This window comes from Athene cunicularia, assembly GCF_003259725.1.
Source record: "Athene cunicularia isolate RWA chromosome 1 unlocalized genomic scaffold, athCun1 chr1_part1, whole genome shotgun sequence".
Lineage (NCBI taxonomy): Eukaryota > Metazoa > Chordata > Aves > Strigiformes > Strigidae > Athene > Athene cunicularia.
The window spans coordinates 1,473,304-1,499,568 of record NW_020799091.1 but is presented as its reverse complement, the minus strand read 5'-3'; the positions used below and the strand labels follow the sequence as shown (position 1 = coordinate 1,499,568).

The window sequence follows — 26,265 nt, the reverse complement described above, 5'->3', positions numbered from 1 at the left end:
CACCCCATCAGCCCTCAAACAGCTCCAACATGCTCCTCCTCATTTCTCCCTGGGATTTCTTTTCCTGACCACCCGTTTTCTACCTTTTCTCTGTTTCAGGATGGCATCACCAGTCAGGAAGTTGAGGGGCCATCCCACCTCCGAAGTAGGTGTGTCTCTGGCATCAGAGGCATCGCCATGCCAGGTCCCCAAAGGGGAAGAAGACTAAGGCCTCTGTGGACAATACACACCTTCTAATGCGGCTTCTCCATCAGGTTTGGGCAGAGTCATGTCACTCCTACAGACCCAGCCCCTCTTGTCTGTACCAACACTTGCCATCCTTGTCCATGCCATGGACCGGACCTTGCCTCCTGCTCATTTCCTGCAACCCCACAATAACACCACATCCAACCACCCATTCGACATCTCCTCAACCAACAACAGCACCTTTTTTTTTTTTCCTTTTCTCATTGTCGTAAGATCTTGTCTTCACCCCTGGAGACCTCCCCCATCCTAACAGCACACTGTTGCTGTGTCCCTGGGGACATCCCCATCGCTCCCCTCCAGCACTGATCCCCATCAGGATGTTTGCAGAAGGTCATGACGATGTTGCTGGGACCTGTGGGTGGTATGGCCAATAACAGGGAAGGAGAGGAAAGTGTAAGCAAAAACAACTGGACTTAGGGTAAAGCTTGGATGGTGTTGAACAACGAAAGGACGTGAGACAATTATTTTTATTTTTCTGGTGCCTGCTTAGTCACCTCTGTCCTTAATTATGGACAAAAGGAAAAGTCTATTAATACAAAGCAAGCAAGAAATTATAGCAAGTGACCTGCTTTATTTGACTGTATTAAGTGTGGAATTACAGGAGTGTTTAGAAATGTCATAAGGACTCCATCAAACTCTTCCCTGTTGCTGCTTGTTTTCTGGGAATGGGAGGGATTTGCAGTGGGCCATTCAGATTAAGAATCTGGTGGAGTAATTTGATCAGGCCAGGAGGAAAGGTATAAAAGAAAATAAAATGCAATGGTGACCCTGGTGTTGTCAGTTGAGAAACAGCTCTGTGTGTTTTCCTTGTTAAATGGAATTCTTGCAGCTGCGGTCACAAAAATCCCAGGTGCAATGAAGTGCACATGCTCTGCAGGATTTTTGGGGGCTCCTTGGAGGTGGGGAATGGGACATGGTGAAGAGAAAGAGAATAGAAGGGAGAAAGAGAGAAGAAGGTGATGGTAAAAGGGCTCTATAGGGGCGATGTAAAGCTGACCTGAGCAGATGGCTTCCTGCCACCTACAACTTCCACGTTACAAAATCCAATTAAGTACAGAGTTTAATAAAAGTTCTGGCTATCAAGAAGCAGCCAGCTATTTAAAGCTTTGATCACCTGCCAGACGTGGCTTTATGAGCCATATTTCCTGTCCCAAATCACTTCTCCCGTCTCCAGGCCACGCTCTCTCCCTAGAAAATGGCCTTGTTTGGAAAATGAAATGCAGTGACTGTCCTGCCATAGCTGGTGACTAGTCCAAGGTGTTCCCATGCAGGTGTGTCTGGCCTTAAATTAATAAAATTATAAGCGGGATTCCTGGAGTCCAGGTAGGGCGAACACTTTGGATGAGCCTTTGCCCTTTATAAATGTTTTATTTCTTTTGCCCCAGTGGGGTACGGCATCACGTTCCTGCCAAGGGTGCCCAACACCATCCCAGGAGTATAAGCTTTCTGATAAACTGTGTTTCAGGCAGTGAGAAAAGAGCTCAGCGCAATTAAAGACATGAAGAGCACCAAGCAAACAATGATCATTGGTTGATCGAGACAAATTATATTAAAAAAACCAAACAAACAAACATATGCATTCAGTAGAAATTATGGCTCATCATTCCATTTCTGAATGAAAATAATGTAAAGGAAACCTTCAATACTTCCTATCTGCCTGGAAATACTGGCCTCCAAACCAGACTGGAAGTGTGAGATTTCTGCTGGGGAGTTTCAATAGTGCTGACCACAGATGGGATTTTTTTTTTCTTCTTCTTTATATCTCTTATGTATCCTTCAGGAAGAAAAAAAAAAAAAAAAAGAAAAAAGAAAACTCTGGCCTTATACCCATACAAATGCCGGGAAAATCAAATTCTTCCCCCTACGCTGTCCAGACCATATGTTAAATGTGACTAAGTTGAGGTTGTGAAATGGTTCCAGAAACAGGGAGAAACTTGGAGCTCGATCTCCATGGTTTCACCTTCTTCGAGGAGCTCTATATAAATTCCAGGTGCCTGTCTTCTGGGATGTTGTATTTAGCTTTGTGCTCCTCAAAGAGCTTGCTCAATTCTTTTAGGTATTCCTGATGGACTCGATCGACCTCTTCGTTGGAGGGTCTGTGCTTCCTCTGCACTGGAATGGGCTTCCCAACTGGAAAGCAAGCACGGATGTTAGGAAGAGCCAGTGTCAGGTCCCTCTGAACACTGTGCACACCTTAGCACGGAGCTGGGGGTCCACCTCTCCACGGACGCGATGGACGGACCGATATGATCAGTCATGTCCTGGAGTTTGGGAGGTAGCACAAGGACGTAGGGACATAGAGGTTCAGATCCTGGCTCTGCTGTTTCTCTCCAAGGTCACATCTCTCCTTGCCTCAGTTTCCCCATCTGCAAAGTTGGTTAATGCCAAAGGTCCTCTGTGTGGCTCTTTGAAGTAAAAATTACTGCATCCCAGTGCAGCCCCCACAGCTGCTCCCAACATCTCAGACGTGCTGCAGATAAAGACATCATCCTAATAGTTGGGTTGGGCTTTCCAATCTGCTCCCGCATAGCTCTGAGAATCTGCATTGCAAATGGGGAAACTGAGGCCAGGGAGACCCCAAGACTATCTAAATACACTAGTGATTGGAGTGCTTCCATTTTGCTCAAATGAAAGGTTCTGTGAAACACCTGATTTTCACTAGGAACCAAGTACCCACTTTAGAAAATTATTATTTTTTCAAGGGCAAATCTATTTAATTCGATTCTTGGCACTAAAAGAAGCCCCTTCCCGTCTCCCAGAGACACCAGGTTCCTGCAAGGGACAGGGAAGTCCATGAGGTACCTCTCTTGCTCTGGTGTCTTTATTCAAACTGTGTTTTTCTCAAGGGATGGCAGGTTTCATCATTGTGTAACGCTGCTCCTCATCAGACTAATGAAGAGCCCTTGTGATACTGCACAGCTCATAAAACCATTGAGACAATCAAAACAGGCTGTAAAACAATTAGAAGGAATTGCTGGCTGTCAAACTTAATCAGTGGGGCAAGCTCTGACCTTCCCAAAGAGCCTCTTTAATTAGACTAACACAGAGCATCAGCCGCACTGGTGGGCCAAGCATGGAGTTGTTGAAACCAGGCAAAACTTCTTCAAATCCAAATGACTTTCTTGAAATTTGGTCTCCTACGGGCACGGTCTCTGGTCAATATGGCTTGCCCTGCTCGCCCACAGATAGGTTGGGGTTTGTGGCTGTGTCTGCACTGAGCAAACCTGCAAACTGCTTACGTGTTGTCCTACTTGTGTTTGTAAGATTGGCTTGCTACAAGTTTGACCCAACATTATTGAAGTGGTTCGTATCTCTGGGCTGTGCTGGGGTTGGGTGCACCCTACAGGTGTTGTGACGTGACCGTCTTTCTTCTGAGGCTTTCCCAGCGCAGCCCAGATCGTAAGATCAAGTCAGAGTCCCAAACCAGTGTGACACTTGAGCAGTTGCATGGAGATGCTCCTTTGCTAACAAGCCCATGACACCTTGTGCTCTCTGGCATGATGCTCCAGCCCATCAGGAGGATGACACAACCCAAGGACTGTCCCCAGTCCCCACTTTGGCCAGGCTGGTGCCTGGCATCGTGCTGGTGTGCTAGGGAAGGACTTACCCACAGTGCAGATGGGCCGCCGGTAAGGTACCAGCCCGAAGCTGTACTGGAAGATGCCTCGTGCGTGGAAGAGGGGAAGGGAGATGCCCATGATCTGCTGGAGCCGGTGCTGGAGCGACCGCAGCCAGGAGCCCTTGGGGTTTCTCACCTGGTCAAAGAGGTCGTTCTCCCCAAAGGAAAAGATGGGGACCAGTGGGGTGCTGTGGGGAGATGAACCCCATGTAGGTCCATGAAGATTAGCAAAGCCCACCCCAAAACACCTTCCCCCCTTCTCCAAAACCAGCAGGAACACCCCATTAACCAACCACAGACAAGAACACCCCTACCCAAGCACTCCTTGACCCCATCCCCTGCGTCACCCGTGCTCGATGGCCAAGCGGACAAATCCCTTCCTGTTCTTCAGCAGCAAGGTGCAGGATCCTGGCCGGGCATCCAACGCCTCCTGCGCCCCACCAACGATGATGGCCAGCATGTTCCCCCCCTCCCGCCTCTGCAGCACGTAGGATGCGCTCTCCTTGTCGGAGGAGACAAGACCTGGGGGGCAGAGAGGAAATAAAAATGAGCGTCTGTAAAACCCACGTGACTTGGTTGGCTCCGTACCTTTTTCCCCCCATTATTCAGCTCTGGAGAGGGGTGATAGACACTTTATTTTCAGACTTTTTCTACACTTTGGCAATCTCAGCCCAGCTCCCCCCGAATGGTGCTGGATTCATGCACAGTTCTGCTGTGTGAATATACAATTATCCCTTTGCTGTCTGGCCCAGAAGGGACAAACAGGAGAAAAATCAGGAAAAAAGTAAACTTAGAACTTGAGCTCCAGGAAAAATCTGTTTCGGTTTGTTGTCAAATGAAACTGTGTCCAATGCTAAGTTATTCTTAAGTCAGGGAAACAATTACTTGAAGTCAAAACACACACAAATTTCAGTGGATGCTGCTTTTTTGAAGTGGGATTTGAAGCAGAATTTGGTCCCTCAACGTTATTTGCTTGCAAAAGTGAGAAATCCTTAATTCAGAAATGACAAAACAACGTTGTTTTGATTTAAAAAAAATAAATAAATAAAAATCCTTGTTTCAGGGGCTGAAATAATTTACAGATTAAAACCTTTTTGTCAAATGGATTCAATCGACCTGAAAATGAGCCACGCACCGAACTCCCACATTACAGTGATTAAACCTTCTTTTGCCTGGGCCATAACTCTCCGATTGTTATGATTCCTCGCTCTCCGTGTAAATATTTTTTCAGCACCAGAAGCCATAATTTATGTGGAAAACAGGGCGATGACTGCCCTGGGGTACCTCAGAGGGAGCTGGATGTCTATGTTTAGTCTATTGAATCCTGCCCACGACATGAGCCCGTTTGTCTGGAGAAGCGGACAGTCCCCAAGCCCACCGGTGAGAGATGGAAGTCAACTCCTGCCTGTCTCCAAAAATCTCTCTAGACTCCCTTTCCCCTCTCTCCATTTAAATTTTTTTCCTACTCCTTTTCATTTCTTCTTCCTCTCCTGCCATGTAGTTTTGCAACAGCATGAGCTGCTATTTGCACCCTCTCTCCCGGGATGCTGCTTCCCTGCAAGCAGAAGCAGCTTTGGAAAAACAGGTTTTCTCCTTCTTTTAGTGGCAACCACAATTTCAAGCTTGAATGTTATTTGCATGGAATGAAAGAAACACAGGACCACCCTGCACTGCTGCTCTCAGCATTCCTGCTCACAATTTGCTCTGCGTTTTGCTGTTACACAGCGCCTGGCACAGTGATGCCCCGAGCTCAGCGGTGATCTGTGAAGTTGAACAACAGAGATAACAGCTAGGAGGACAAATTTTTAACTTCAGAGAGTTTTTGGGTGCCACTTCCAGTAGCTGTGTCCATGCATGGGATCCAACCAGCCACAGATCACAGAATCAACTAGGTTAGAAAAGACCTTGAAGATCATCCAGTCCAACCATTAACCTAACACTGACACTTCCCAACTACACCAGATCCCTCAGCACTATGTCAACTCTACTCTTAAACCCTTCCAGGGATGGGGACTCCACCACCTCCCTGGGCAGCCCATTCCAACACCCAACAACCCCTTCTGCAAAGAAATGCTTCCTGATATCTAGTCTAAGATATAGTCTAAGACAAACAGACCCTTGAGTCCCCAGAAAAATCACCCACCCATCCCATTGCTTGCCAGAGGGTTTGGCCTGTGCTGCTGCCCTGCTTACCTCCACTCATCAGATAGTCCCTGAAGAACGGGATACGAAACCACAGGGAGAGCATCATCAGGTGCGGGGTGATGCCTGGGAAGAGCGTGGAAAAGCCCGATGCCTCTGTGCAGAAATTGAGAAAGGCTCCTGCTGCCAGGACCCCGTGGGGATGAAATCCCATCACGTAGTTCTGTCTAGGGTCCAGCTCTGCCGTCTTCACCAGCTGGACAGAGATGGAGTCAAAAAAGGGCCATGAGTTAGTGCTGTCACCATGGGGGGATGGAGCATCGGCTGTGGGGAGCAGATAGGGGGCTCCTGGCTGGGGATCCATAGCACCCACCGCACCTTTGTTGGGAAAAGTCAACTGGAACATCTCAATCAATTTTCACTGAGATGTATTTCATTGCCTGCATGTCCAACTCCTCCTGTCCATTGGACCAAAATGACTTTTCCAATGGCACAGGTCCTCGTGTTGCCTTGAGCTGGCCTTGATGCTGTTGGGAACCTACTTTGTTTAAAACGTCCTCCAATACATTTTCTAATATGTGAAAAAAAGCTAAAAAGTGAGAAAACGGTGATTATTTCCACAGGACCCCCCCCCTCCACCCCACAACCAGAACAGCAAAGAGAGTGCAGAATCACTCTGGTAACGATCCCTGTAAAGCTGCTACCTGGCGCAGTGACACATCCCCGCTCAACAACACGGCGTGGACCCAAGGTTTGCCCTGTCCTGAAGTACATGTCGGGTGAGTCAAGGATGCTTTTGTACATCACAAGGTGAGATCCAGCTCCATACATCTTACAGAGAGCAAGCTGATGGTTTTCTTTCCGCTGGGGAAAGCCAGCAAGAGCCCAGTCACTTGTGCCTGTGTTAGGTGCCCAGGTAATCCCAAGTCCATCCAAGAGCAAGGTTGATGAAATTTTACCAGGAGGAGGGAATGGGGAATGACCGTGTCCAGCCTTTAGAGATGGACAGCATCAATTGCAGATACAGCGCAGCCTGTGGCCAGCCCTTGAGGGTTGGCTAAGCAGGTAGATTAAATATTTGGCCAATCTGAACGTGGGTTTGGAGCCTGGGAGATACCACTCGGGAGAACAGGCGCCACGGCAGGAGAGGGGATAATGAAAGGGAGGTAAGGGACAACCAGGATTTGGACTCTGTGCTTGCTATGGACTGCCCAGAGGAGAGGGGCTGGTGTGACAAACCCACCCTCCAGCTCTGTCACTGAGAAGACCCTGCCATGCCGACCAACGAACATAACCCAGGCAGAAACAGTCAAAACTGAACGCTGGTGCCTCTGCACCCTTTCTGTGGGTGCTGAGGATGCTCACAGCACCGAGGAAGGATGAGCCTTTCCAAGCTTATCCATCACAGAGCCACCATGACTCTCCAGACAACTCAAAGCCGCTTGTGCTCAGAAAGAGCCAAAGCTCTGCGCGTTTTAGCTCACCCCCCCGAGTACCCCAGTCCCATCCGCACTCAGGGAGCAGCTAATGGTGCATGTGTTTTCCTAGAAGCAGACATGTTAATCACAAGGGTGTATTTTACTTTCTTACATCGTGGCTAATTTCCCATCTGTCCTAAGGCACTGTTGACTGTACACATGTGCCCATTGAAGCGCCTGCTCTTAATGAGGGGAACAGACAAACAAGAGTCCCACCGCTGCCCGGGTGCAGAGGTGCCTAGGCAGGAAGAGGGGCAGATGGCTGAATCGCTAAATGCCCAGGGCCCCTGCCACCATTTGCTCATTTTTGAGTAATCTCATTTTACATCAATGTTTCCTGCATTCATCTTCAGCTTCCAAACAGCCTTTCATCTCTGCGTGATTTATAAGCAGGGAGGTGAGATGCTCAGGTGTGTTGAAAACCAACTAAATTTCCGTCTGTGTGCGCACAAGGTGGCAGGCAAGGGGGTCGACAGCAGTCTCAAAGCCTGGTTGCGCCCCAAGCTCACACCACCCTCCTTGCTAATGAAGAGCTGAACTCAGGTTATCCACTGAACTGTGCAAACTGCTTCCACAGGAAAGTTCACCTGTGCTAAGACACCCCACATCCTTAAAAACCCTCCCTAGGAGGCATCCATCTGATGCCTTGGTGCTCACCCCAGTGAAAGAGGAGGGAGGGCAGGAGAGGAAACAATGAAGAGTAGGGCTGGTAGCGATAGGACAAGGGGTAGTGGATTTAAACTAAAAGGGGAGATTCAGACTAGATATAAGGAAGAATTTTTTTATGACGAGGGTGGTCAAACACTAGCACGGGTTGCCCAGAGAGGTGGTAGATGCCCCATCCCTGAAAACATTCACGGTCAGGTTGGATGGAAGTCTGAACAAGCTGATCTAGTTGAAGAATATTCCTGCCCATGGAAGGGGGTTGGACTAGATGGTCCCTTCCAACCCAAACCATTCTGTGATTCTATGATAAGAAGTGACATAAGCAAAGAGGAAGGTTATGTCCCCATACAAAGGACTGAACACCCACCAACCAGCAATCTTTCCAGTTCTATTTCTGGCTGATCATATTTTCTCTTGATGTTTTCCACTGAGATCACCTTGTGATTTATTTTATTTGTTGTAGTGCACACCTATTTTCAGATACTGCATTTTCCATCTTGCTTTGCATTGCCACATTATTTTCTGGGCTTTTTGGTTTTGTTTTTTTTGGGGGGCTAATTCTAGCCACAAACAAAGATAATGCAAGTCCTGGTGTTTTACAATACCCCTGAACAGCATGTCTGTCTCTGATCAATGATTTCTCATCTCCCTAGTGGCCTCAATGCCACCAAAATCTGGAGTCCTACCAACCACTGTTGGTTCTGGATTGGGCCTTTTAAACCACACATGAATTTTGGAGCTTGATCATGAACTGTGTCTCTGACTCTATGTATCCTACGTATCCAGCTGACAGGACCCTCATGACGCTCAACAAGGAAAAGGACAAAGTGCTACACCTGGAGAGGATCAGCCCCAAGCACCAATACATGCTGGAGGCCACCCAGCTGGAAAGCAGTTGGTGGAAGAGAACCTAGGGTTCCTGGTGGACACCGACTTGAACATGAGCCAGCAATGGGACCTTGCAACAAGGAAGGTAAATGGTATCCTCAGCTGTGATAGATACATTGCCAAAGGTGAGGGAGGTCATTCTTGGCCTCTGCTCAGCTCTGGCGAGGCCATACCTGGAGTGCTGGGTCCAGCACTGAGCCCAGCAAAGGGCCATGAAGATGATGAAAGGACTAGAACATCTCTGCTATGAGGAAAGGCTGAGAGACCCAGGACATTTCAGCCTGGAGAAGAGAAGGCTCAGAAGGGATCTCATCCATCGATATAAATATTTGAAGGGTGGATGTCAAAAGGATGGAGCAGAATCTTTACAGTGGTGCCTTGTGACGGGACCAGAGGCAATAGGCACAGATGGAAACACAGGAGGGTCCCTCTGAGCATCAGGAAACACTTTTCACTGTGAGGGTGACCGAGCAGCGGCACAGGTTGCCCAGGGAGGTGGCAGAGTCTCCATCCTTGGGTGTATTCAAAAGCCACATGGGCAGCTGCCTCTGAGTGCTCTTGCTTGAGCCGGGGGTTGGACCAGATGACCTCCAGGAAGAAAAAATATCGGTGATTTCTGACTGCCTGCTCTAAGCCATGGGCAGCTAGAGGGTAGGAGTCTAGTCACTCAAGAGTCGGTGGATCTGGTTAATGTTTCTGCGAGGGCTGTCCCCTGCAGTAGCACTGACCACATCGTAGTGACTTACATGAATTATTTGTCTCTTTCAGCTTTGTAGACTGGGCTCCTTTCAGAGCATAAGCAAAGGAGGGGAGAGAAGGTCCCCACTTTGTCACAGTGCCTGCTCATTTGGGTGATTTGGCCAGAATTTACAGAGAAATCAAAGAGCTTGAGCAAGACCAAGAAGGAAATCTGTAGCAGAGGAGAGACTTGGGCAAAGTCTCTTACACCATAGGTCATGTCCCTGGACTTTAACTAATTCTTTTCCTTCTGGAAACTCTTTCAGGTGGAAACTGGATCTTCCCATCTAGGTTGTTCCCACTGTTTATTCACTTCTTCCCTCTCCTCCTGCCAGAGGTCAATCTCTGTTCCCAAACCGCCAGGAAAGTTAATACCTGACACGGCACAGCCCTGCTCTCCTGCACTCCAGCCCCAAAGTGCTTAAAGGGGCTGGGGTTGATGTGCAGAGGGCTGGCAGTCTCTTCCTTCCTGACTTGGCTGCGTTGTCATTTCCCCCCCCACCGGATGGCATTTGCTGCTCTGGTCTTTCTGGGTGAGTTGAACCTTTAATAATTGTCAAAGGACTTAAAGGTCCAGCCAAGCCGGTCTGTGCGTAAACATCTAAGCGAGACAAGTGCTTGACCCAAAGCATTCTTGGTGAGACAAGACCAGTTTCTCATCTCGGAGATGTGCGAGGGATGCCAAATCACGGTCTGAAGGCAAGGAGCTGTTAGAAGCTCAGGGCTGTGCTCTTCAAACTGAGCCATGGGCTTCCCCGAGCTTCCCCTTGACATGGTCAGGATACCGACCGGCTTCTTGGGCACTGACAGCAGTAGTGACCCCTTGTCAAAGGCGCTATGAGACCTTCCAGATCCCAGATCTTGGGTGCTATTGGCCTTCCCAACAAATGAAATGAAATTTGTGATTTGAAGGATGAGGTCTGTCTTGTGCTTCTCCTTCATGGAAAAATATCTTGATTGATACAGTTGGAAATCCCCCTTTATTCTGTCTATTCAAACACGGGTCCAAGACATGGGTGAAACCCTGCCCATGGGTGAAATCCTGCCAAGACATGGCGGGCCCTGCTCCATGCACTGTCAGCCGTGTTAGGGCAATGCAGGTGAAAACTTCCAGGAGTTCTGATGAGAACCCACATACTGGTGAGAATCTCAGACAAATGAATTCAAATTAATTTTAAACTGGATTAGTTAAACTGCATTAACATCCCAAGTACATGCTCTTAGCTGCAATTAAAGGGGCCTTCGTTTAGTATTTGTTTTGTTTTGTTTTGTTTTAATTCATTTTGGAGTGGAATGAAGCTAATTGGAATTAGGGCTCCTGAGTGACTGCATTGGCCAGGGAGTTCAGCGCTGGTTTAATGAAGCTGCTTTAATTCACCTGTTGAGATGGGGCTGGCTTTTTCTGGTTGTCCCCTACGGACCGTGGGAAGAGGGAGGATGAGGGATTCCCTGTGCAAGGCTGGTGCACTAAGGCTTAAAGTAAGTAAAATTTTCCCCGAGTCCAACAGGTTGGAGGGCTGGGTGCTCCAGCACGCCCTGGAAATGAAGCAATACTCAGGTCCCCAGCCAGCATTGTTTGCAGGGATGGAGGGATTAAAAAGGCATTAAGTGAGGAATTAATCAAGTCAAGTTGAGATGAGTATGGGCTTGTCATGCCAGGGGACGTGTAGCCAGGGAGGGCACTGACATCGCATCCTTAGGGATTGATGAATTGATGGACATGTGGTGGGAGACGGGGAGTGGCATGGCATTGCCCCCGCAGCCATCCACGTGTCAGAGGAGGATGCGGTCAGGAAAACTAGTCAGCAAGCCTCTGCCTTCTTCATTTAAAGTTTTCCCAGCTGAATTGCTATTGTATTTCTATCCTTCTGTGGCCCCAAACTCTGTTTCCAATGATGTTATGTTCCATAATCTGCTCTTAAGTAGGATAAAACTCCTTTCAAGTTTGTCTTAAGCAAATCCTCAGGTCTACCCAGGGACCTCCAAAAAGCATCTCTCGCAGGATGAAACGTGCAGGCCGTGTCTCTGTGGGCTGAAACCCAGCAGAGGAATCCCGAAACCTAGCCAAATCCAGAATTGTGAAATTGTGGCAAGGCAACGAGAAGCAGGTAACCCACCCAAGGGTGTCTGGATGAGAGACCAAAGGAAGGGCAAATATCTGAGTGCTGCAAACAGCTGCCAAGGAAGGTGGGTTTCAGGTCCTGGAAATTAGGAGGGTCTGAGAGGCACAGTTGGAGAAATAGAAGTCTGTGCACTGGGGTTTTCTCCAGGTGCTACAGTGCCAGGTCAGAGCTGTGTTTGCGTCAAGTAGCAGAGTCTGCCCAGCCAGGTGGGTTTAAATTGAGGTTGGATGGAACTTCACCACCCTCACTCCCAAAGCTGGGTAAGGGTGGCAGCTCCCAAATGCCCAGATCTTCCCCCGCACTTGTGTGACGCTGCGTTTGGGGATCTTGTAGGATCTCCTTTATCCAGTGGCTCAGCATGTTGCTTGGCAGTGCAGGAGGTGGGACACAGTCCTCTGGTGGACCTGACCCTGGCTGTGGCCTGTCTCTTACTTAAGATCACCTGAGGGTAGAGAAGAGAGGGCCAAGACACGGGACAGAGAAGTTTCTCAGAAAAGGAGAGAGGGGTGGCTTTGGGGTCTTCTCTCCTCCAGCCCTCTTCTCTCCTCCAGCCAACAGAAGGAAGCAAAGTGAACAGCCAAGACTGCTGGAAATCAGAAACTACATTTAATATCATGGGCCATGGCATAAAATCCTCATTTACAAATAATACCACTCTTCTGTGAAAAGAAAGGAAACATTGCTGGCAGGGTTTGGTTCATGTGAACTAAAGCTGTCCCCTCTCTGCAATACCTCGTACTGGCCCAGAATGCTGACACACTCAAATAACCCCCGTCACGGCTTATGCAATTATGAGAATGAATGAGCTATGGGATGGAGCCATCCAAATCACAGCTGCTAGGGTTCAACCAACTCTCCGATAACTCATTTTAGTTATGCTGACAAAAAAAAAACAGTAACGCCAGCAAGTCCCCAAGCACAATGACAGAGGCTGGGACTCTGCCAGTTGCTATGGATAAGGTCCAACTGGCATTTAGATAATCCCAAGGCTAGTAAGAAATGTCCTGTGGCTCTTCACAAGGGGAAAACGGGGCAGTGAAGACCACAGTGACCTTCTCCACACAGCAGGCACTTTTCAGGCTGCCCTGAATAAACCTGGTAAGGTGGTGCCTGCTGGGGTTGCTCTGAACGATGACAGCACCCAAAGACAAAAGTTGTCCCTCTAAGACCTTGATTTTTGTTTCCTGAGCTAGATTTAACTTGGAACCTGGGTTGTGTGATCTAAACATGAAAAATGTCTTGCCTAAGCCAAGCATCCAGCCCCTATTTATAGTCAGCAAGAAGGACGGTGACCTGTTTGAGGACTACGGTAGAGATGGATCTAGTCAAGGTTATGTTTTCCCCATTTCACCCCCATCCTCACCTTCTGCACATCCATGGTTCTCCTCAGCCAAAGTTACCAAAGCACATTGGCTGTATGAGGGAGGTTGGTGACAGCAGTCTTAGCGTGGCAGGAGGGCCTGGGGAGAAGAACCCCTGAAGATGTGCATTGCGCTTGGCCACGTGAGAGAGAAATTTGTTTTTAGTGTAATGCTGAGTGTAATGCTTTTTAGTGCAATGCTTCATAAAGATACCTTGATAAACGATGGGGAAAGGACTGTGCGAATGAAGACGAGGGTTTGGGCAGAGACCTGGCAGCAGCAGACAGATTACTGACTGCTTTTTGAACGTGGCATAGCTAGAGCAGTCCACGGTATCCAAAATCTATTTGGGGGCAACATCAACCCAGAGCAGGCATCACTGGATATCTGTTCAAATGCAGACTGTCCCGAACAGATTCATTTTGGATCTTTTGGTATATTTTCCTCAATTTTAAGAATTTCAGGACTATCATGAGAGTGTATAAAAAAAGGAGGACAGTGTTAAAATACAGGGGGATGAAGCAGAAATAGCTTTCCTGGGCAATGCACTGGACCCTGCCTTGAGTTGTCATTGCTTTCTTCTCATCCCCCTTTTAAAATCATCTAAACTGGTCCTGCCTGACCTTGTACCTCCCAACCCCCTAACTAAAATACAGGCAGCTCCAAGGGGAATAAACCAAGCAGTGAAGTGGTACTTGTGCAAAGATGGTATCAGCAGAGGGTGCTCCTTGCACGCCTCAGAGCCTGCACGCTCCCACCCTCGCTGCAGCGAAGTGCAAAATCACTCTGCCCAGATTCCCGGAAAACAGACGCTCATCTCAAACCTCTCTTTGCTTCCACAATCCCACGGATCCCTTAATGGCAGCATTTAAAGCCACTTCCTAAAATAAAATAGCAGGCAGCTCTTCCTGCCTCCAAACACCAGTGCATGGCCATGCTAAATTTGCTGCTGGGATCTGGGAGGATTAAGAGCCACAGTTAATCTTCCCAGAATAACTGATTCTCCGAGGGTGAACAAACTCAATCTACACAAAAATATGGCCCGGGGACCTCGTGCGTGTCCCCAGATCCCAATTCCCTGTTCTGGCAAGTGTGAGGTCCGTGGGAGCGTCCAGCTGTGCGTGCTCGGACCAAACAAGCTCAGCTCGGTTCATCACCAGCTCGCGCTTGGCAGTACGAAATGAAATGCCTTCCGTGCAAGGGAGTAAACATATCTGGGGGTTTTAGGTGGAAGAAAAGCAGGCAGATGGGGGATAAAACAGAATATAAAGGCCAGGAGGAGCACGGGTAGGTGGGACAGGATTTGCTTGGGCTAACCAGGGAGTTTCCAGTGAGGTGAGGAGGGAGCAGGGAGGTCCCCACACTGTGAGGTTCACCTGGGGAGCTCCTTGCTGCGGGATGCTGGGCATGCCAAGCGTGTTTTCTGAGCTCTTGGAGTGCCAAATGGTAGCAGATGCATTCAGCAAGGGCTGCTAAATCCTGTCTTCTGGCTTAGAAAGTCCTTGAGAAGACAAAGTATGGAAGACTGAGAAAATGTTTTGGGGAAATAGTATTATGTGGTTGCTTGACTATAATACTCTTTTTAATTTATTTTTGCTTTCTGCTGGAGACAGGCTCCGCCGAACCATCCCTTCCTTCACCCAATGAGCTGCGTCCAAACCCAGTAGCCATGCTCCCTCTACTGGTCTTACTGGTGGTCCTGCCAGGTCCTCCCTTCCCCTGGAGGGAAGGACAGACAGACAATGCAGTGTAGTGTTCAGGAGGGCGTTTCCATGTCCTTACAAAGGGACAGGAGAAGAGTTGTCGCTGGGCTGAGCTGGCAGCACAGTTTTAGCAGAGAGGTTGGTCAGACACAGCCCAAGTGGCAGCTTAAGGCCACAAACAATTTATAGAATATATATTGCAGGTAATCACTACAGCCACATAAATGGATCATAGTGATTCTAGCATTTTCTAAGGCAAGCTTGAGAATAATTTATTAGGAACTCACTTGGTGTTTCCTATTAAACCTCAAAAAATATTACCTGTCCCTTCTGGTAAAACTCACCACAAGCTTTCCTGGGATGTGTTCCTATCGCTCCCCAGAAAATTATGATAACACCTTTTGGGGGCCTGACTTTGAAGCTCCTCCAGAAGCCCTTAAATCACAAGTTAAGGTCTGAGAGGAGCCATAAAATAACTCACTCCAGGTTCTCAGCATCACTTTCTGCCATGCCTTTGAGCAAAGAAACTCAGTGGCAGTAGGACACACGCAAGGTAGACTGATGGATGGTCCTTGTAGAGAAGCGACCTGGAGATGCAGTTCACCCAGATGAGACATGGGAAGTTTGGCTGGTGTATGACAGCTTCCAGCACAAAATTCAGGGGGTTTATCTGACTTGTCCGCAGGAGTGGAAAGGGATGTTGATGGTCTGCTTCAACCCAGCACATCTATCTCTACCAGTTGCACCCAAGCCCTGTGAGAGGCAATCCCAGTTTGCACAGTGTGGTATTGTCACTAACCAGACACGGTGACAGACAACACTGTCCTTTGCTCCTTCCCCTTCACCAACCCAAGAGACATATTGGGGATGAGGTGAAAATTGAAATGAGGGGAGGGGAAGCAGGTGAAATTAAAAAAAAAAAAAAAAAATCCAGGTGCAACATTTGCTTTTGGAGTATTCTGGAGGTGTGATCCACACGTAGATCTAAGTATGTCCATGGTGTTGCTCTTCGGGACTGTTGCACTTTGCCTTGATATCAAGTGACGTTTCCACTCTGATGAAAAGGAGCAACACTTGCTGGGACACGCTGTCTGCGTAACAAGGTTGTGTCTCGGCAAAGCCCTCCTTTACCTGCAGCACTAGGGTCAATATTGTACTGACTGCTGGCCTGCAAGAGGGGATGATGTGGCACCAGCAGATACATTTTAGGCACCGTCATTTTAGGGGAAGCTTTGCCCATCTGATTTGTTATAACACGACTATGCGTAAGATCCACTCAGAAATGGTAGGAGAGATCCAGACAGACCCTAACTTCTCATTTTTTTGCCCAGCCTTGACTTCTGCCCTAAATTAATCTCCTGCATCAATCCTGCAGTCTGCACTCCAGGGTCCTGAAAATTTTGGGTGTGTTTTATTGGGGATGTGTGGGGGTTTTTTTCTCCCTGACAAACTGAAGAGACAAACCTCATGTTTTATTGTTGAAGTGCAGGGTTGGGATTCGAAAGGCCCAGCTCTTATTCCTGGTTGAGCAGCAAATCTGACTTTGGGCATGTCATTTCTGGTTCTCACTTTGTTCTGGTTCTCTCTGATCCTTATCCCAGACCCTGCTCTATGGAGGACAGACGCTTAGGCTGGGCTCTTGTTTTTCCTTTGGTCTGATGAGTCCTTTGGCTGTTTGGGCTCCCCATTTCATTTTACTTGGACTGCAGCACCCAACTCCTGACTCCGGGCCGTCTGCCTGTGTCTTATCTGAGTTCCCTCAACGGGCAATGCTTCATTAAAGGAATTTTCATCTTACAAATTCCCATAGTTTGGTCTACCCTCAAAACTCAATCCCTTGCATGGCCCGTGAACTCTTCTGCTGCATTGTTCAAATTTGTACCAACCTGTGATGGCTCTGAGGCAGGACTTTGTGCTAGTCCATGCATTCATGCCATGACAAGGGGATACCAGATGAAGAATAAGGGTAAAGGCTGGCTACATGCATTAAAGTAAATCAGGAAATGTCACAGAAGTCCTTCTCAGGTAAACAACAACTCTGTGGGACTGCCCAGTGCACACCCAGCTTTACTCATCCAGCTTCTTTCCCAGCAAAAGGGGATGCTGACCTTGCAGGGCACCAGAACCTCTTGTATTTTGGTCAAAACTTGGCCCTCTGTTCACTGGGTAAATGCTGAGCATCCTGAAGGAGTGTCACGATACAGACGTGGAAAACAGGCAAGGGGAGATTTCCCTAACTGCTGGGATACAGCGAGGTTAAACGGGTGCGTAAAAGGCAGACGATCAAAGGATGGGGTTGTGAAAATGGTCATCCACATTTTTTCTGGGTCTTGCAGTAATCTGGGAGTTGGGAAGACAACCCTTCAGCACTGCCTCCCCATCACCCCATGCCATGACTGTTGGCCCCAGGCTGCCTCCCAATACCGAGGACAAAGTTGGTCCCTGAATCTCCTAAGAGCTGATGGGATCAGTGGCACTTACCGTGATGGGGAAATAGTCCCTCATGTATCTCCAGACGATGCTGTTCCGGATGGTGTGGATCCGCCTCCCACCTTTGCTGGGTTTTTCCCTGTCTAGGAACCACCATGCGGCATAGAGGGCACTGACCAGCCAGAAACGTGTGAAGAAGAGGGCGATGAAGGCAACTGTGCAGCACTGTGCTGAGAGAAAAGCCAGCAGTGAGTTGGCAGCTGGGTCAGGTGGACTTTGGAGAATGATTCGCTTGAAGGGACTCTGTTTGGTCCTGCATTGGAGCCTAAACCTTTCACTGGGCTTGCTGCTGAATTATTTTATCTGTGTGAAGGCACCTTTATTGCAGAGGTGGCTTCTTCCCTATCTGTCTGCCCCAGGAACATGGAGAGGAACCAAGCGTCATCCTTGCTGCAACCACCTATTTCTCCAAAGGCCACTGTGTCCCCCTCTTCCCAGAAGACTGATGGACCTCACTGCGTCCAAAGGGTCTTTGTGCATCAGATCTCTGTCCCTTTGCTGTCTGGCTTTTCTCTGGAGTCAGTCTGATCTCTGCAATGGTAATGTTTGGGTTTTTACCCCAAAACTCCTGATGACACCTGGCATTTTGCAGTGGCAGCAAAGTGGGGTACTGTGCCCTGTTTGTACAGTCTCCGATAGCTTTGTCCTAACCCACTGATTGTCCATTTTACTTGTGTCATTGATCTTTAATCTTTTATCTTCCCATACATAAGATTTTACTCTATATTGAGATTTTCCTTATTGATTTTGGACCTTTTCCTCCACTTCTCAGGTTCACTCTAAGTTCTAATCCTGGCCTCTAGAGGATTTTCAGTCCTTTCCACTCGGTGTCATCACAGAATTTATAACAATGCTCTATTTCATTCCCTAAGACATTAATGACTTGGGACTTCCCCAAGTCATTAAAGACTTTTCTGAGCTGCTTCCAGTCAGTGCTCAGCTTTGCCCTCTACCTCCCGTCTCCCTCATCCCTCATCCCTCATCCCCTGTGTTTTTGCACAGCAACAAGAGAAGTTTGTGTGCAAACGATCATCACTTGGTACATCAAATCCCACCCAAGATCAACACTGTCTGCAGAGACTGGGAAGCTCTGATGGCCACCGAGCTGCCACCTGGTAAAGGAGATGCCCTAAAAAGTGTCTGGGAAGAGCTGTGTCCTCTCCATTTGTCCTTCTTGAAGCCTTGGTCTTGTCTGGGAAGGGGGAGACTGAGCTAAAAAACCCCCAATATTCATCCAAGCCCTTTGCCTTCCCCAGCTGATGGGTTACATCGTGGGTGGTGGGTTATATATTTTGTTCTCTGGGTCTTCATCACAGATCTGGCAGCCGGGGTGAAGGATGCGAGGGTGGAGATGCCCTGTTCAGCTTCAGCTGTGCGATAGATGCATTCAGGCCCTCATCCTCTAAGACCTAGATTTTCATCTCTGGACATCACCTGCCCTCTGCAGCTCATCTCAGCTAAGGCCTATCAGACAAGAGGTATACAATGCTTTCATTTAAGATCTCCTTTACCTCCTGTTTCTTTTTACTTAAGGATAAATAAGTAGGTCTGGTTTATAGTCTTTTTTTTTTTTTTTTTTTTTTTTTTTTTTTTTTGTGACAAGTCACGCTGATCCCAGAGCTTTGTGTGTAAAAACAAATCCCTTTTTTAAAACACTGGCATGATGGTACTGATAATTCCTATGGAGGGGAAAAAAAGCGCAATAATCTAGCAGCATCCTAAATCTCCTTAAAGCTAAAACGGGTTCTAATGTCCTCATAAAGGTAGAGACCCTGCAGCAGGCACCTGGATAGGCACTAATTCAGTGCATGGGGAAAGGCTGCAGCTCTCTGCAGAGCAACAGGTCTAACCTGCAATGCATCCTCCAGGTCAGAACACACCACAGCTCGTAGCCGGTGCCACTCCCTTCAAATGCCACAGTCACAGCCTTTATAACTCTTGAGGAAAATAGCATACAGCACGAAACAAAGCTCCAGGGTCCACATGACACATAAACACTGCTCGAGGAACAACGCGGAGGTTGCAATTTTGCTGCATCTGGCAGAGCCAGGTCATCGGGTCTGCTGCAAAACTGTGCAACGCCTGCTCCTCTTTTTATCACACCGTGCAAAGCTCAAAGTGCATTCGGCAAAATGAAGGCGTTGCTCTGGTCCAAATCCATGCACTTCTTATCGTCCAAGTGACTCTTTATATTGCAATTATATAATTATTAATTTCTCCCTCGATTCATATGCAATTCAACTTTCCTGCCCCCCCCAGGGTAGAATTTGCACAGAGTGACCTTCACTCAATCTTAAGATTTGTGTGTGTGTGTGTGTGTGTGTGTGTGTGTGCGCTTGTAAAATCTTACTGCTGTGGGAAAGGAGAAGATTCCTGCCCCAGAATGGACCCTCAGTCTGAAAACTGCTGGGAGCAAAGAAACAGGAAAGTTCCAGAAAATTTATAACTAAATCCTACCACCTGCATCCAGACCCATCTCAGTCTGAGGCAGACACATGATTATTTATGGGCTGCATTTTGGCAAGAAGGGGGCACTTGGTACTGCTGCCTGGTGTGTGATGGGAAGTCACCATGGCTGCTTGGCTCAAGGGAGATTGCTGTTCTCCTTCCAGCTTTCTTGCAGATATCTGTGTGTCATGTCCTCAAACTCTTCCACGAAAACACAGCAGAGGCAGTGTGATCCCATCGATTATACACCGAGACTTTCTGGACCACCAATGCCAAGATATTTCCACAGAGCTGGATTTCTGCTTCCCAAAAGCCATGTCAGGTCCCCACGTCGGGTCCACCACCAACCCCGCTGCCCAGGAATTCATGCTCTTCAGCCTGGCTCCAGGGTCCCTTCACCAGCACTAGTCCAGCCTCTTTTAGGTTACACAGGTGACTCTTTGCCTCTTAAAGTCTCCTTGTTCTCCAAGCTGCTGAAAAATAACCTCCTACCCAAGAAAGGACCAAATCCTGCATTCATTTGAGCTAAGGACTAGAGGGAAAGACTGTTCACCAGGAGCCAAGATCTATTTCTATTCCTGGAAATCCTGAGTCTTTCCCAAATCCACACTGGAGGGCAACACACCCCCTCCTTCCTCCACAGGTCATCTCCCAGAGGCAGAACAGCGAGGACAACCTAAAGCCACCTTCTGGCCCCTTCTGCTTCTTTTCTGTAGGATAGAGCAGAAGGGATGGGTGGCAAAGAGAAATATTTGCTCCTTGTGGGGCTGTTCCCCATAATCATTGCTTTCATCCCTTGAGGGGAATCCTAAGATGAAAATGAGGAACAATGAAGGTTTCTTGCCTGTCCCTCCCTGGGCTGGGGACCACTTCAGAGCTGCCCAGATGACAGCTGTATTTCCCTCAGCATCTGCTTTCCTACAAACAACTCTCATTTTCTGGGCTTCCTGCCAGGAAAACACTTTAAAGGATATCGCGAACATCGCATTAGGCTCTTGGCCAAGGAACCTCAGCAGATATCTCCTTCCCCGGGGGTTAAACTCCAGCCTCTGTGCAACCCGCTGTGCCCACAAAGCAACCCGCAAAGGGCTGTCGGGTCTCAGAAACGCCGCTGGAAGAGATGGAAGCCTGTGTCACGATGGGCACGGGGGGAAACCTGCGAGTCCCCAGTTCATTAGAAACCCATCTTTGAACCCGTCAGCTGCAAGGGCTCTGCAGAGCCTGACAAGCTCTCCAGCTTAGAATCACAGAATGGTTTGGGTTGGAAGGGACCGTAAAGACCATCTAGTTTCAACCCCCAGCTTGGTTAAGCTCTCCATGGGAGCAAGCTCTGGTGAGGATGGGGACTGTGGGTGCATCAGGCACACAAACACCAATAAGATGTGTTTATAACACAGCTCTGCCTTGCTGCCTTCACAATATTATTTAAGGGAAAGGAGAGGAGAATTTAGTGTTCAGCCATAGGAGTGCTACAATATCTACCTTCCACCTTTCTGCCCCCACAAGTCCCTTGATTCCCTGCCTCAGGCTGCAATCTCTCAGGGCCAGGCAGGTTTTGGGGGTGCAGACGTGATCCTCATCTCTTCCCTCTTCAGCTCTGGACTCTGGCGAGGAAGCCCAATTGCACATGCTAAATTGCTATAAAATGGCTTAAGCCCTTACACAGAGCCCTTTAAAGGGAGAAATCACCACGGGCTGCAAGAGGAGGTCTAAGGTCATCCTTCATGTCTTTGCAATCCCATCTGTTATCTGCAAATGGCCAGATAACCCTGGGCTGGGCTGAGATTAGCTACTGCACTGTCTACACTGTCATGGAAAGTGAAGAGAGACCCCTTCAAACTAAAACCAAAAGCAAAGGGCCCTCAGCAAGAAGGAAAGCTCCATACAAACACTAAATCTTCCACTTTCTGCTCAGGCCAGATGCAGAGAGGTTTGTCTGTGGTTGAGGTCTGGCTCTGGCTGAAGGAGTCGCAGGCTGTTCCTGGACTGCAGGGCCAGCAAGATCTGCACCCAGCCTGTCAACCAGGGGTGCTTCTGGAGCAGCTCTTTCTGACCCAGGACCCAGCACCTCACACCCCCATGGGCGTATGGGGGTCAGCAAAGAGAACACATGTCCATGTGGATGTGATGGCCTTCTTGGACCCCCTCACAGGCCACGTGGTTTCCTGGGCTAGGCTCCCTCAAAGAAGCTCAGAGCAAAAATAAAGTGTTTGGTGGCAAATAACTTGGGTTAAGTAGTTTTATTGTGAGCTGCAAGTCTCTCTCTGGAAGAAAGCATGGTCATATCACAAACACACAGATATATTCCATGGACTCCAAGTGAGCCACAGGCTACAAAGCACACAGAGGACTTTTCTGGCCGAGTCCAACAGGACCGTGTCCCATCAAAGTGCTGCTGGGCCCGACATTGCTGCTAACCCAGCATTTGCTCATCCAGCCTAAAAGAGGGAAAACAGCAGCTTGTGGAAAGAGATTTTTGGCATCAGAGCAGCCCCAGAGTGCGTCAGATTCATATTGCATTTGTCAGGAGGGTTTGCAACATGCACATTGCTGAGGTCCCCAGTGCCAGCCTCAAGTCCCTGATGGTGACAGCCATGGGTGCTGTTCCCTTTGGCACAGCCAAGCCTGGCCAGGCTCTCCTAAGCTGTGGACTACGCTCGGTGGCCAAGGGGGCCCAACTCACACTGGCATTGTGTGCCCTTTGAGCCAAGCTTGCTAATCAAAAGGGTTCAAAGGCTCGTGTTCGTATGCTGGATCTGCAGAGGTGGTACACACAGATCTCCTGCCCCTGCACTGCCTTTGCTTGCGTGGGTTCAGCTCTACGCTAGTACTTCTGCATGGTGTGTCTGGGTGGATGCCTGCGCCCAAGTTCATGGTGATCAGGAATGACAGAGGCAGTGGGAAGCAGTGTGGTAGGTTTGGGCACCAGCCTGATGATTTAAGCTGGTGGTGTCTGGAGAACAGGTCTGCTGGGGAGCGGCTGGGGGAACTGGGGGGGTTCAGTCTGGAGAAGAGGAGGCTGAGGGGAGACCTCATTGCCCTCTACAGCTCCCTGCCAGGAGGGTGCAGAGAGGGGGGATGAGCCTCTTTAACCAAGTAGTAAGCAATAGGACAAGGGGTAATGGCCTCAAGTTGCTCCAGGGAAAGTTTAGACTAGATGTCAGGAAGGATTTCTGTGCAGAAGGGGCTGTTGAGCATTGGAATGGGCTGCCCAGGGCAGGGGGGAGTCCCCGGGATCCCTGGAGGGGTTGAAGAGTCGGGACTGAGCCAGCGCTGAGGGATCTGGGGGAGTTGGGAACTGTCAGTGCTGGGTTAACGGTTGGACTGGATGATCTTCAAGGTCCTTTCCAACCTAGACGATTCTGTGATTCTGTGATTTTGGTGCCCTACAGAAGCCTGACCCCACTGCATTAGAAGGGGGCACTGGTGAGTACTGGGATCCTGCAGTGGGGAAGCAAAGGGGTCCCCTCTCCATGACCTACATCCCATCTTTACACCCTGCACTTTCTTTCCAGCAGCTGTCAGCATCTGAAGCAAACTACACCTTTTGTCTCCATGCCCTTGCCAGGAGCATCCTCAAGAAAACAGGCAGCCCCGACAATGCCTGCCTGTTGCGAGAGATGCTGCAGCAGAGCTCCCTGCCAGCACCGGGGTCGAGCTGCTGCACTCCTCCAGTGCCCCGCAGAGAATGGATGAATGAGCCCCTCGGCCGGCGCTTGGCTTCTCAGGGGATGCATTCGCACAACCATAGCAACAGCTGCCTGCGACCAGGGCTGCTGCCGTCTCCAGCCGAAGAGCTGCGCAGATGTCTGGCGGCAGCTGACAGTGTGTTTTCGGGAGCCCTTTTCTGGCAGCGGGAGCACAAGCCTGTCTCAGAGAGAAAGGAGCAGCTGGTGGTCAAATCTTGGCCCACGGAAGGTCTGATCTCTGTGCCTCAGGGTTAGGACTGAGTGTGGCATGGGGCGTTCGACAGCTCATGGGGTGAAGTTAAAGGTACCCCTTAGAATCAAGGTTTTGCACTTGTTAACCTGGGAGTTTTGGGGTGGAAAACTCTAGACTTCAACGTTGTAAAATGAATCAAACCAGTTGGAATCGCTCCATAAGGTCTCGTTACCACCTTTCTAATGTCTTTCTCGTAGCATTTCTTAACTGCTTTTTGTTTTATATTGCGTCACAAATAAAAGAAAATCAAACTGTTCAAGGGAAAACCGGTAATCTCTGGCAGGCCACCCATGGAGGAGGTGTGCATCTGGGTCTCATTCAGAGCAAGCTGCATTTCCTTTCAGGAGGCAGAGACTGAGTTTCGAGTAGCTCCACATTGCCCTCTGACTGGAGAGGATTCCTCCTTCCTGCCCATTTCCTGGCTTTCTGCTGGCTTCAGAAGCAATTTCCATCACTGAAAGGTCAAGTGTCAGCTTGCTCCCAATACCAAGAAGGGAAAAACTGAAAGTACAAGTTGTTTTGCTGGAAAACACTGTTAAAGCTCCTTAAGCCCCAGCTGCATCCATGCTGGGAATGGGGATGTGTTGCATCCCTTGTTAACACTGAGGCCACGTCTCTACTACATCCCATCCTGTTCTGGAAGGAAATATGGGTGCAGAGGCAGACAGGGAGCTACAGAGCACCCCAAAATGTCCCAGTCTGGTGGGTTGGGTCCAAGGCTTTTGCCAGATCTCTCCTCCCCTGCAGTGTCTCCTCCTACAAAGTGGTCTCTGGTGCGCGGGGGAAGGTTGATCACAGCTGGGATCTCTTCTGCACTGGAAGAGCCCCAGGGTTTATAACGCCAGTAGAGGATGGCACCGAGTGCCCAGCACTCTGCCATGCCATAACCGTGCTCTGCAGCGGCTCAGTGGGCTGTGCCACCACTGCCATACTGGGATTTCCCCTCCAGTGGGAGAAGGATGTCCTCCAGCTTGTCCTAGAGCAACCCAAGGGGTTAAATCTCTCCAAAGAAACTCAGCAGAGCCCATTTGCTGACCCAGCAGGCGAACGGTCATGTCCATGTTGCTAATTCTCTTCCAATAAAGGGCAGCCTCACCCATCCTGGCTACCAGCAACGGTCCCTGGCCTCTGCCGTTGCCCAAACTGTGCCAACCTGTGGTTTGGATGGGCCAAGCCTGTGCCAAGAAACGTGCAAACAGCTGCACCTTTGGGACCAGTATGGCCCAGTGCTCCAGTCCATCAGAAACAGGTGTGGAGGTGGCCATTCCGCCCCGGGTCTGTAGCAGAGTTTGGATGGAGCCATCTCAGAAACGTAACTCTGAAGCATAGCCTGTGCTTTCTTTACAGGTATTATTCTGGAGACGCTTGTGTGCCAGGACCCACACATACACAAAAATCTGCTGCCTCTGTGTATTGAGACTAGTCAGCAACTATCCTACCACAATAAAGCAGAAGCTTTACATAGATCCCATCTGAGATTAAGAATTAACATGACAATGGCAAATTCTAGGATGTCACCTTCCAGGTTGACTGTAAATCACCCCAGGCAGTTTGCACTCTCTGATAACCTGCCTCCGGGTCTCCCGTCACTGGTTTCCCAGTGCATCCTATCTAAATCTGCATGTTTCTCATTGCCATCAGCACCTGATGCCCTTCACACAGTAGCAAGTTTGTCTGGGTCTCGGTTTGTTAATGTCTCTTCCCCAGCCCGCTTGGTTTTTCCTGGAAAAAAGCCCTTTTGCGATGTGCAGGGGCATCTCTATAAAGTGAAATGTCTGTTCCCAGGGTTGCAAAGCACAGTCCCTCACACTCTTTCCATCGTACTATCCCTCAGGCATGGGAATGCCATTTCTCATGACAAACGATAAGCAGATCAGCACCTTAGACCAGGAAAAAAAAAAAAAAACCACAAAAAAAACAGCAGGAGAAGCTGAAACCCCACTCAGGGTTTAGCTGCTGCGTAAGAGCCGTAGATAGTCCCATGCACAGGCAAGCAGCCAGGCGCTCCCCTAGTGCCACCGTGCTCAGATGGGTGGCGAGAAGAAACCGGGGGGGGGGGGAAGAAAAAATTTAAAAACTGCTTTAGTGAGACAGAGCCTCCCACGCTGCTCTTCACACAGCGAGACAGACATTCGAGTGCAACATCTGCTGCTAATCACTTGTCCCAACACAGCCTGGGATTCACTGCAGGCTCCCAGAAGTTGCCTTTAGTGCCACTTTCCTTCAGTCCCAGGTCTTCCTTGGGGCTGGGGACAGAAGGGGTTGGGCCAAAAGCTGCTCTGGCTTCTCAGAGAAAGACAAGGAGATGTCTCTTACCTAGACATAGGAAGCTGAAGACCCACTGAACCACCGACGCCATCTGAAGCCTCCTCTGCAGTGGCACGGAGAGCGGAGCAAACTCAACCTTCATCTTGGGCTCTG

General features: G+C 49.0%; 1 protein-coding gene across 1 annotated transcript; it reads right to left on the bottom strand.

Moving 5' to 3' along the window:
- Positions 1-1,659: 1,659 nt before the first annotated feature.
- On the bottom strand, positions 1,660-26,265 carry MOGAT2 (monoacylglycerol O-acyltransferase 2). Its single transcript, XM_026849028.1, has 6 exons — positions 26,161-26,265; positions 17,446-17,624; positions 6,059-6,263; positions 4,213-4,387; positions 3,854-4,053; positions 1,660-2,376 (listed from the first exon to the last, which is right to left on the bottom strand). The coding sequence occupies exons 1-6, from the start codon at positions 26,252-26,254 to the stop codon at positions 2,222-2,224; spliced, it is 1,008 nt and encodes a 335-aa protein (XP_026704829.1). The 5' UTR covers positions 26,255-26,265; the 3' UTR covers positions 1,660-2,221.

Excerpts from the sequence above, each read along its gene's own strand:
- MOGAT2 (XM_026849028.1), bottom strand. The coding sequence starts at position 26,254 with ATGAAGGTTGAGTTTGCTCCGCTCTCCGTGCCACTGCAGAGGAGGCTT. Across the intron at positions 17,625-26,160 it reads CTTCAGCTTCCTATGTCTAG|CACAGTGCTGCACAGTTGCC; the intron begins GTAAGAGACATC and ends CTTTTCTCTCAG. Across the intron at positions 4,388-6,058 it reads GGACTATCTGATGAGTGGAG|GTCTTGTCTCCTCCGACAAG; the intron begins GTAAGCAGGGCA and ends TCTGCCCCCCAG.